The following is a 12,540-nucleotide window of genomic DNA, read 5'->3' on the forward strand; positions in this document are numbered from 1 at the left end:
TCCCCTTAGGCTGGACTATTTAATAAATTGCTTCAGGCAACCTTAGCAATAAGTACATGAAAGCTAGCCTACTATTTGAAATATGTTTGCTGGACGTTTATAATAATAATGATTCCCCAATTTAAATCTTCACTAAAGGTTGGGAGGTACAGTATTGGTCAAAAAGTTGGTGCTTAATAAATAGTATGTGTGTGTGTGAAAGTTGGACTATAAACCAGTTAATTTTGTTACTAGATCTAGAATGTGACCTGTCATTGGTTCGCAGTTATGCACATTTAATTCATATTATCCTTATGTAGAGATTCAGTGTTTGTTGCCTGATAAAGTTGAAGTAATTTTTATAGATTTTTTAACAGCAGCCTTCATGACTTCCTATTAATTGGTTGCCTTTCAGAACAAAAGAGATGAACATTTACTGAAAAAAAGAAATGTTCCCCAAGAAGAAAGTTTAGAAGATTCAGATGTTGATGCTGACTTTAAAGCAGTAAGTTACCTTGTTCTTATAAAATGTTTTTAAAATAATTTTTATAATAACCAGAGAACTTCCTTTTTAATCTAAGACCAATTGTACATTGATACTGAAGGTATATTAACTCTTAGCTTTAGTAAATAGACTAATAAATGTAATTTTGCTAATAAATTCTTTGCTGAACTATCTTTTTTTCTTTTTAAGCAAAATGTAACACTAGAAGCTATATTGCAGGTATGTTATTAATTTAATATTCTCCTTTTGAAGTATTTGAAATTGATTTTCTTTTTAATTTCTGAAATTTACATTTGGTGTTGCAGAATGCCACAAGTGATAACCCAGTGGTCCAGTTGAGTGCTGTCCAGGCTGCGAGGTAAGGACTGATTTGTCCAGAGAGAGAGTTACGGCATACCTAGGGTGTCTTCACTGATGGTCTAGAAGTGGTGCATTGTTATTTCTTATCATAGTTTGAAAATTACAGCAATTTATTTCTTATATTTCTTTTTCTAGAAAGCTATTATCCAGTGACAGAAACCCACCAATTGATGACCTAATAAAATCTGGAATTTTACCAATTCTAGTCAAATGTCTAGAAAGAGATGATAAGTAAGTATAAATTTGACTCCCTGTTTACTTTATTTCAGTTAACTGAAAATTTAGGATTGTTATTTAACCAATGAGTTCATTTTGGTTTTGTCTTTATTATGTTTTTCATTTGTCATGAAATGTATGTAATTTTCTTATTTTCTCATCTTATTCAGCAGACCTAAAGTGCCTCTCTTTTTAATTTTATGAAGTGTGTGTATATTTTCTAGGAAAATTTTAGCTGCTGTTTATTGCCCATTCTGACTTATCTCAAATATTTATAGTCTTTGTTAGTTTTGGTTTTTTGGGGGGTTTTTTAGTAATATTTAAAAATAACCCAAATACTGTTTGAGTCACTCTTTGCTTATGAGTCTATATATAGATTAACCTCATGACTGAGTTAACATGAATGGTTTCCAGAACTGAGTAGCTCTTTCTTGCCCTGGGAATATTCCAGCTGATCCACTGATCCTCTGCAAAGTCTTCAACAGAACTCTAACCATGATTAGTTGTCCACTGTTGTGCTTTTTATTTGTGGCTAATGAAAAATAAGAGGGCGGGTTATACTTTTTCAGAATAGAAAGGGAAAAACACCACTTGGTAGCTTTTGAAGTGCTGGCCCCATTTCTGTTGGTGTTCAGAGATATCCCAGGGTGCTGTATCTTAAACCTCATCAGTTTGAATTAACTGGGGAGAATGTAAGTTTGAACTCCAAAATATTTTAGAACAAATGCTAATTTTGCATTTAAAGAACATTTAGACTAAAGCTTGGGATATTTTGCTGAGTGTTGTCTAAGGAATTTTCAGTTGCCTAGATAAAAATAGTGGTATATAAATGTTGCCACTACAGGTTTTTATTATTTAAAAATACTTCCTTCTGCTTCTATTGTGTGCCATAACCAGCCCTCAAAATCTCTTAACACTTTTTTTATCCTATCCTGTGTATTTTACATAACAAGATTTATTTAAGTAAAAATAAGTTTTATTTCAGCTGTTTAAAAAAATTTTGTTGTACTCCTACTTTCAGGGCCCCCTTTTTGTTCTTGATCTACTTTTCTTTCTTCCTTTTTTTTCTTTGCATCCAGTCTTTGGCATCGACTCATTTGTGTGGGTGTGTCTGTGAAACATAGCATATATACAGGAAAGTATGCTAAAATATGTACAGACCTGTGTAATCACCGCTCAAAGCAAAAATAAAAAATTGGTTTTGATGTGACTTTAGGATTTGTCGTGGAAGATTGTGTTATAAAAGACCATAGACTTTGGAGCCAAATAGACCCTGGTTTAAATCGAGGTTTTGCTCTTAACCAAAACCCAAGTGTCTTCTGAGCCTCAGATATACCTCATCTATGAGATTTAAGTGGTTGTAAGGAATGGAAAGAATACATACAAAGCACTACGCCATATCAAGCTTATAATAAATGTTCATTTATTGTTTACTTACTGCACTCATTAATTTTTTCTGTATCTTCTCTCTTAACTCATTTTTCAAATGACATCTTAGAAGACTTTCTCTGGCTTTGTAATTTTATTTTTGCACTCCTCTGTTTTCTCATTTAAGGCCCTCATTTCCAGTATTTTGCCAAACCACCTAGTCTAGCTTTATAACCCTTTGCCCTTCTGGTCTGGGACAACATAATACTGTCTCATCATCTTTGATCTTATTATCGTTTTACTTCTCCTGTGCCTCTCATACCCTCTTATTCCTTGCCTTTCACCAAAATTCATCATGTAATTCTTGTCTGCTACTCCATTTTCTCATCTGTTCCATCTTTTTTTTTTTTTGAGGAAAATTAGCCCTGAGCTAACATCCACCACCAATCCTTCTCTTTTTGCTGAGGAAGACTGCCCCTGAGCTAACATCCGTGCCCATCTTCCTCTACTTTATATGTGGGATGGCTGCCACAGCATGGCTTGACAAGCGGTACATAGGTCTGCACCCGGGATGTAAACTGGCGAACCCTGGGCCATGGAAGCATAATGTGGAAACTTAACTGCTGCACCATGGGGCCAGCCCTGTTCCTTCTTTTTAAGCTCACTGCTTGCTCTGTCTCTGACGTTTATTCTCCTTAAAACCTTTTCTTTCTTGGATCTCTGTAACCTTTTGATACTAACAACCTCACTCTCTTTCTTTGATATTTATAGTTTTCACTGAAGTCCCTAACCTTTGGCTCTCCTTAGTTTTGCTCACTAACACTCCCTGCCACCTTGGTATTCTACTTAAAGGAATTTATATTCTTTCACCTATCTATCCTTAATGTAGGTAATTTCCTTTTAACAGGTTTCTCCTACATCAGTCTTTCCTTTTTTTATCCATTCTGCTTACCATGGACTCCAACATTATTTTCTTTACTCCTCTTTTAAGTAGCACTCTATATTTGGTTATGTCTGTAGAATAAATCCCAAGTTCTGAGGCCTGGGATTTGAGCCCTACTCCCCCACCCCCAACACACACACACCACCCACAACTCACACACACTTAGATAATCTACCCTTCCAATTTCATCCTGTATTATGTTTTTGCATACCTTCTTGGCTTCAGCTCTCTTGATCTTTTCCTGGTTATCTCTACACATCATGATCATTTTACCCATGATACTTTTATTTGTATTTCCAGCTCTCAGTGCCTTTCCATCTTTTATCCATCTTTGAAAAGCTATTTCAGTTTTTACTTTCTTTGGATGATTGTCCATCACTATTCCAAATTATAACGATCTTGCCCTTCCAGTAAAATTATGCAGCCTTGTAATATCTTCAGTATGTAAAGCAGATAGTGTGCTGGAGTCAGATGGGGTTCCAGCTTTCAGGCCAGTCTAGAGCCTGTGCAGTGATTCAGGTGAGATGCTGAGGTCCTCAGTGGCACAGTGATATTGGGGGTGATGCTATAAACATAAGAAATATTTGGAAGGTAAAATTGACATGACTTATTGATCACACGTCTGTGGGAAAGGAAGAAGGCAAGGAAAATAATGACTGGCTACATGTTGTCACTACCAGTGGACATGAAGTAGATTTATATTGACTGACTTTGGGAGCCACTGAGACATTGAGGTTGAGATATCCAATAGGCAGTTGGATATAATGAGGTGAAATTCAGGACAAGGTAAAAGATAGCCATATAGATCTGCAGGTCATAAATTTGTAAGTGTTAGTTATGTATTTAAAGATGTTTTATTGTTTTTTACAGCCCTTCGTTACAGTTTGAAGCGGCTTGGGCGTTAACTAATATAGCATCAGGAACTTCCTCACAGACCCAAGCTGTCGTGCAGTCTAGTAAGTAAATTAACTTCCTCACGTGCTGGACTTTTTTTTTTTAAATAGAGGCAAGGAAGTGGCATTTAGTTATAAAGACTAAATTTTATTTTGTAGCATTTTTAAACTGGTGAATTTTATAACTTACTTTTGATGGTTGACATTTTTCTGATAGCTATCATGAATCTATCATTAAGTAATTTTAATTGTGGTTACTAAAAAGTGAATAGAGTTTTACCTTTTTGGCTAGAGATCATCCCCTAACAACAGGTTTTACAATTTTTGTTTTTAATACTTCCAAGGTTCTGAGTAGCTTATGCCGTTTAGCTTGTAACATATATGTTTTTGAAATTTTGCCTACCTCAGAATGGGCTGACTGTTGTTAGTGTGTTGACCCAATTTGATGAAAGTCCTTTGAAAAAAACTAAATGTCACCAAGTACTCTTAAGGTGTGGGACACTTAACTGACTTTAGGTGTTACTCATGGTGATTTTGAGTAGTATTGTGATACAGCATTAAGTTACATGGAAACGGCTAGTGAGATTCCTGTTCTCTCTCAGTTTTCTTTCAGATATTTCATAATGTCAAGGGGAAAGATTCCAGTTAGACATTAGTTGTAACAAAAAAGGAACAGATTTTAGACTAGGGCTTCAGTAGAGACTAGTAGGTACAATTTAATAACAATATTTTGTTTTCATTTTTAATTGTTTTGTTATCTTCTATTTGTGGTAAGTGATACGTCTTATAATTACAGAAGTGATAAATAAAATTAGTTAAATTATAAATATGAGTTAGTTGAAATCCTCATACATTGCTGATGGGACTGTAAAATGGTGCAGCCTCTTTGGAAAACAGTTTATCAAAAGGTTAATCATAGAATTACCATGTGACCCAGCAGTTCCACTGCTAGGTGGAACCAAGAGATGTGAAAACGTGCCCACACAAAGACTTGTGCACGAATGTTTGCAGCAGCATTACTCATAATAGCCCCAAAATTGAAATAACCCCAATATCCATTAGCTAATGAGTAGATAAACAAAATGTGGTATACAGTGGGATACTATTCAGCAATACAAAGGAATGAAGTGCTGATACATGCTATAACATGGATGAACTTCAAAAAAATCATACTAAGTGAAAGAAGCCAAACACGAAAAACCCCACATATTATATGATTTCAGTTATATGAAATGTCCAGAATAGGAAAATCTGTAGAGACAGAAAGTAGATTAAATGGTTGCCTAAGGCTGTGGGAGTGGACAGTAGGACTGCTATGGGTATGGGATTTCTTTTGGGGGTAATGAAAATTTTGTAAAATTAGATTGTGGTGATGACTGCACAACTCTGTATAAGTACTAAAAGCCAATGAATTATGCGCTTAAACCAATAAATTATATTGCATGTAAATTATATCTCAATAAAGCAGTTAAAAGGGTGAGTCAATTTTGATTTAGATGTTAAGTAAATAATACAAATAGTGCAGAGATACAGCAAAAGATCCTAGAGGTGGTCACAGTTTACTGAAATTTAAGAAAAAGTGATCTACCTTATGTTCAGTTTCTGACCTGGAATGGGAATGATACCAGTGTTTTAGAATTTGGGCCAAGCTGTAAGTTATGTAAGGAGTAAGGATTATAATATTAAGTTATTTTAAAATATAAGGTGGGCCTGAGATGGGAATAATCAGTTCTTTAGTTAATCTCATATCACCAATTAGGATCACGTTAACTAAAGTATTATAGAATTCTAAGGTTACGTGTTTGGAGTAGGAACTCTTTGTTTTTTAATACATTATAGGAAAAATTTCATGTTTCTGTTGTCTTTTAATTATGACATAATAGTCACTTTTAGGGGCTGGCCCCGTGGCCGAGTGGTTAAGTTCGCGCGCTCCGCTGCAGGCGGCCCAGTGTTTCGTTAGTTCGAATCCTGGGCGCGGACACGGCACTGCTCATCAGACCACGCTGAGGCGGCGTCCCGCATGCCACAACTAGAAGGATCCACAACGAAGAATATACAACTATGTACTGGGGGGCTTTGGGGAGAAAAAGGAAAAAATAAAATCTTTAAAAAAAAAAAAAAAAAAAGACAATCGTTATAAGAAAAAAAAAAAATAGTCACTTTTAGGTACTGTCAATAGGCATGTTACTCAGATATTACTAGTAGAAAATACTAAAATTGATTATTTTTAAGGTAAAGATATTTGCCATGTTTATATATTCAGTGAACTATGATTCAGCAACTATAGTGTGCCAGGCTCTGTATATTTTATCAACATATTTAGGCTGAAATCTATAAACTCTTCAACACTTTGCAGTATAAATAATCATTTTTGTTTATTATAGATGCCGTACCTCTTTTTCTGAGACTTCTCCATTCACCACATCAGAATGTTTGTGAACAAGCAGTATGGGCTTTGGGAAACATTATAGGTAAGTTGCATTTAGGTTTGAAAAAACTCCAATTAAGATACTTAATTAACTTTTTTCCTGCATTGGCATAGCCATTACATACTATGTTTCCTCTAATTTTAATATCAGTTGACTATCTTCTTGCCTCATAAATACTAACTTAAGATGGTATCTCTTTGAAACAGTGATGCAATTTGCTATCGGGATTGGTAGGTTAAATTTGTGTTTCCCAAATCAAAATCTGGAGAAACAGCAATACTTGATGTCCTTGACTAATGGTGAGGAAACATAGAACATCAGTGTCCCAACATGAGCCATTGCATACATTTCAGACTTTCTCATCCTGAATGTAATTTTTTTTTAAATACAATTTTCATTTCTGTAGGTGATGGTCCTCAATGTAGAGATTATGTCATATCACTGGGAGTTGTCAAACCTCTTCTGTCCTTCATCAATCCTTCCATTCCCATCACCTTCCTTCGGAACGTCACATGGGTCATTGTCAATCTCTGCAGGAATAAGGACCCCCCACCGCCTATGGAGACAGTTCAGGAGGTAAATGAAGAATTACAAAGGCCAGATGGTATATTTTCCCTATGTTTATGCTTTAGATTTTCATGCACAGGGAATGAAATAATGCATATACTGATTTCATTGCAGGTATGAGATTTTTTTTTAAGTAACATGTCATATTTAATTTTTGAGTCCTGTGAAATACAAGTTCAGTACCTTATGGCACCTGAAAGAGTATCAGTCTACCCTAATTCTTATTTTTTAATGACTATTTTTATAAAAGGAAAACATAAGTGATTCAAACAAAAATACAAAAGAGAAAATAATAAAATCTCAGAGTTTTATTTATTGCATTGTATTGTTGGTTTAACACTAAAAAATAAGGGATTACTACAGATAAAACTAGTCTACTTGTATGCAAATATTCTTGAGTGAATTTGCATTAAATCCAATAGAAATTTCCCATGATTTCTGACAAAATTAGTGTTCTTAAATGTGTGACCATACTTTGTGTTAAATCTACAAATTAAAGTAAAAACTTCTGTTTACATCTGATTTGTAAATGGATCTGAGTATTTTAAGTTTTTAAAAATCCTATGTAACTTTTAATCACTTGACTGCATAGAAAATGTTGACTATGAATCTTTATAATTGACATCCTTCATCAGCTTCTGCTACCTTTTGCTGTTAGGGAAAGGGTACTTAGTGTGATTCTCCCCACCCCTTCTCCCCTTCTCCCAGATTAAAAAAAATATCTGTAAGGTCTGAATTCAACAAACTTTATTCTTTGTGCTGGTTATAATTTTATTGACTAGATCTGAAGTCAGAAACTTTAATTTGACTCAAGTAGCTTATTAAGTAAAATCATATTTTACTTAAAGAAGGTAAGTAAGACAATGATGGCAGTTTTAAGAATAGCTTTTTTTAATTACTATACTTTTATACTTGCATCTCCATTCTTTGCACTTGACATTATATGTCATAAAGAAGGTTATTAAAAACAAATGTTTTTTTCTTTAAGGCACGTTAATCTCTGCCAGATTTATTTGGATGTTTTCATTGGACATCTGAAAAATGTTTTTGGTTTTTCAGATTGAACTTATCAGATTTTTATTTTCTTGATGGAGATTCAAACAAATTTAATGTCATTCTTGCCCTGCAAATAGTGTTCACTGCGTTTTGTATCACAGTTAGAAATATATATTCATCAACTCTAGTGTTACTTATTGTTTATCTTCTTTCCTCAGATTTTGCCAGCATTATGTGTCCTCATATACCATACGGACATAAACGTAAGTAAAGCAGAGCTTAGATTTGGGATTTTGCTCTTGATGGCACTGGGAGGGTTATTTATTCTTTAGGCTCTTAGTAAAGGTCAGTGGATATCTTATTAACTTGTCAAGCTCCCACAATGTATAAGTACTTTTCAGAAATAGGCTTAAGGTTAAATTAAGTTTATATCTTAAATCATCCAAACAGCAAAAATGCTAACTTAAGAGAAATTATCACATATGAAATTTATTTATCTGTATCATTATTAGTAGTGTTTTTAAGTATTAATATTATAAAGTGGCAAAACTTTATAAAGCACCTTTATTTTTTTTAATCTCATTTCATTCTTATAATAGGTAGGCTAGATATTATTGTCCCTATTTTACGGAATAAGAAACTGAGCCTCAGGGAAAGATTAAATGACTTATCCAAAGTTGCAGAGCTGGTAAGGATCAAAGTCAGAATTCAAAACTGAGATCTTCTGATGACAGATCTTGTATACTTTCCATGAAACCACCCTGCCTCCTAGGCTACAACTTTTTGATGTACAGTACTCAAGAATATCAAGTATAGTTTTAAATGCGAAGGCATTTTTAGATGATTCGTGCATTACATGAGGTTCAGTTAGGCATTTACTATTTGTGTTCTGGAAAATTTTTTTATTAGGCAGTCTGAAAATTCTCCTAAATGTAGCAAGGCAAAAATGTTCTTCCGTGGAGTAAAACAATGGATAAATTTCAGTGAATCTAGAATGGATTCTAGCATTGATCTAGCATTGATCTGGCTTCTGTTGTTCCAACTAAGATTTCTGTCTGTTTTTATAATCCTGTATTTACACATACACATAATATGTAGTTGTGTGTGTGTATGCTAGAATTATGTGTGGTTTATCATCAGGATGAAGAAAATACATCTTTGCTAACATTTCTTGAGAGGCAGTATAATTCATACATGAATATTAAACCACATTTCTCTAGTTCATTTTAGGACTTTAAGCTATTGGGAAGGAATCTTTTAAAGGTTATTTAAGTAGCTTTTTTTGGTGACATATTAGCCTGAAATGTCATAAAACTTAAGTGAAACCTGTTTAGTTATATACTATCCTGTTTTTGGACTGGATATAAAAATGACTTAGCAAAAGATGTATAAAGTAATAAATACCTTAAAAGAAAGAAGGAGGAGGTAAAATTATACAAAAAAGTATATTCCTTGCTATTGAATGCTAAATTTAGGTCTAAGCTTTCTGACAGCCAAGAATAAAAGGGAAATAAGCAAAATGTCTGTTATTTCCATCAAAACTTTTCCCCCAGGACATTATGGAATTGATTATAGGCAAATAAAATCTTCTCTCATCCCTTGGTCGTGTTTATTTGAAAGGCAAGATATTAAAATGGCAGAGTGCTGTGGTTGTAGGTTAGTTGTCAAGTTAAACAAACGCTCGCAGATTATTCCACTGAAGCCAGAATTGTGCCATCAATTGTAAGCTCAAAGAAGACGACGCCGTAGAGACCCTGCCCTCTAAGACCTCAACATTAGTAGCAGGAAAAAGAGTGAAAGGAATGAACTTGTGTCGATGACTTGTTATGCTGAATCTATGTCTATACTCTCCTTTTGTCTTCCCAGCACCATTATGAGATAAATTTTATTCTACTGTTTTACAAATAAGGAGATTGAAACACTCTAAAGTAAAATAACCTAACTAAGATCATACAGTGAATGAGAGTCATAGCTGAGAATTGCAGCCAGGTCCAGGGCCTATGCCTTTTCATACCGTGGTCACATAAACACACAATATGGTGAGAAAACAAACCAAAAAAGTAAAATAGAAGAGTGACCAAAATGCTAGACTGTGAAGTTATGTATTGTCTCAGGCAACCAGAAAGCTTCACTGAGAAAGGAATGTTTGAAATAAGTATTATAAGGAGAAGGGTGGTGGTAGAAGTGGTGACAGAGGTGACAAAGATGATTGTTAATAGTTGGTATTTATTAAGAGTTTAAAATGTGCCAGGCACTGTTTTAAGTATTTTTTATATGTTAACTCATTCATTCTTTACAAAAATCCTATGAGAATGGTACTGTCATTGTCTCCATCTTACAAATGTGGTAAAACAAGCAGACAGTTGTGTAATTTTTCTGAAGTCATACAACTAGAATTAGTAGGATTTTGTCAAGTTGAAAAAATCATTTCAAGTACATGAGGAAGATATTAAGGACTCAGGAGGATACGTAGAGAGTTTGGAGAATACAGGTAGTTAATAACCCAACACGTTTGCCAGGGAGTTAAGTTGCAGGGTTTTGAATCCTGCATTAAGGAGTTTGGGGCTTATCTTGTAATCAGTGCAGAGTCATCAAAGATTTTTAAATAGAGGAGTGATGTGCTTCCATCTGTTAACAGTCAGGTAACTTAGAAGAGGTTTGGAGGGTTTGAATGGGGAAAGTTTGAATGTAGATAGGCCTATTTTCCTATCAATAGTAGGTTTAAGGAAATTGATGAAGGTATGAACTAGAAGCAGTCATAGTTAGGAGAGGAAAAATTTGAGTGTTAAGAGATAAATTGAGGGGCCGGCCCCGTGGCCGAGTGGTTAAGTTCACACGCTCCACTTCAGCGGCCCAGGGTTTCACCAGTTCGAATCTTAGGCACAGACATGGCACCGCTCATCAAGCCAGGCGGTATCCCACATGCCACAGCTAGAAGGACCCGCAACTAAAAATACACAACTATGTACTGGGGGACTTTGGGGAGAAAAAGGAAAAATAAAATCTTAAAAAAACAAAAGATAAATTGAATAGAGCTTTGAGAAGGAAGATCAAGAGAAGGAGAAGTAAAAATTACTTTGGTTTCTAATTTGGCAGCATTTGAATAGCTGATAATGCCATGAACTATCAGAAGGAATAAAGCAAAAGGATGAGACTGATAGAGGAAGATGATGAGTTTATTGTAGGACAGACACATTGATTTTTATTTACTGGTTGTTCCTCCAAGAAGGAAAAGGCAATACAGATTTGAGGTATAGCAGTTATTTAAGGAATCCAAGAAAATATGGACATTGAGTAAGATTCAGAAAAAGGGCTAAAAATTTAATTCTAAGGAATTCTCTGAATTTGAGCAGTAGCAGCCAGGGAAGAGGAACCAGCAAAGGAGTTCTTAAAAGTAGAGAGATGGAAGCATAAATTACAAAACAAAGAGTGGGGAAAAAATAAGGCAAAGATTTAGCAGGTTCTAGATCACACAGCATCTTGTATACCACCTTACAAGCCATATATCCTTTTTATGTAGCTGATAGGGAGCCAAAGAATAATGGTCTAATTTGTATTTTGGATTGATAGTGCATATCACTAAGTGAAGTGTAGATTTTAGGGGAAAGTGGAGATGGGAAGACAGATCAGTGGTGATTTTGTAGTATGGATGAGAGAAAATTAGGACCAGTACTAGAGCTTAGACATTAGGAGTAAAAAGACAAGGGAGGGGCAGCTCCAGTGGTGTAGTGGTTAAGTTCACGCACTCTGCTTTGGCAGTGTGGGGTTCACCAGTTTTGGATTCTGGGCCAGGACCTACACACTGCTCATCAGGGCATGCTGTGGCAGTGTGCCACATACAAAATAGAGGAAGATTGTCACAGATGTTAGCTCAGTGACAGTCTTCCTCAGCAAAAAAGAGGAGGATTGATGGTGGATGTTAGCTCAGGGCTAATCTTCCTCAACAAAAAAAGACAAGGGAAAACTTGAGAAATGCGTAGGTGATACATTTGCTGGTTTTGATATGGGTGGTGAGAGAAGAGAGGAGTCAGGGATAATACCCAGCTTTCCAACTTGGGTTTTAGAATAGGACACTACAGAAAACACGAGTAACAGCAGGGAGAGGTACAAAACATCAGGAATGACTTAATTTATGAGAAAATAACTAGTGAGAATGCTGGAAAAGCTGGATTAGGGTGTGGAGATAAGATAATTAGGTGATTCATTAACCTTAATGTGCCAATGTGACATTAGAAGAAAAGCTAAACATTGACCCTGAGGACTAGAGAAGAAATCTGGACTGAT

The 12,540-nt window shown here is 35.1% G+C and overlaps 1 protein-coding gene across 4 annotated transcripts in view; it reads left to right on the top strand.

Moving 5' to 3' along the window:
• Positions 1 to 12,540, top strand: part of KPNA3 (karyopherin subunit alpha 3) — a 93,783-nt gene that overhangs the window by 64,777 nt on the left and 16,466 nt on the right. For all 4 annotated transcript variants that reach the window (XM_070578159.1, XM_070578158.1, XM_070578160.1 and 1 more), the window contains 8 exons: positions 395 to 484; positions 674 to 703; positions 790 to 842; positions 980 to 1,075; positions 4,242 to 4,327; positions 6,649 to 6,735; positions 7,100 to 7,269; positions 8,475 to 8,519. In XM_070578159.1, coding sequence (XP_070434260.1) covers positions 395 to 484; positions 674 to 703; positions 790 to 842; positions 980 to 1,075; positions 4,242 to 4,327; positions 6,649 to 6,735; positions 7,100 to 7,269; positions 8,475 to 8,519 — 657 coding nt within the window. The remainder of the gene's footprint in view (positions 1 to 394; positions 485 to 673; positions 704 to 789; positions 843 to 979; positions 1,076 to 4,241; positions 4,328 to 6,648; positions 6,736 to 7,099; positions 7,270 to 8,474; positions 8,520 to 12,540) is intronic.

The sequence above is a fragment of the Equus przewalskii genome, chromosome 16 (assembly GCF_037783145.1).
Source record: "Equus przewalskii isolate Varuska chromosome 16, EquPr2, whole genome shotgun sequence".
NCBI lineage: Eukaryota > Metazoa > Chordata > Mammalia > Perissodactyla > Equidae > Equus > Equus przewalskii.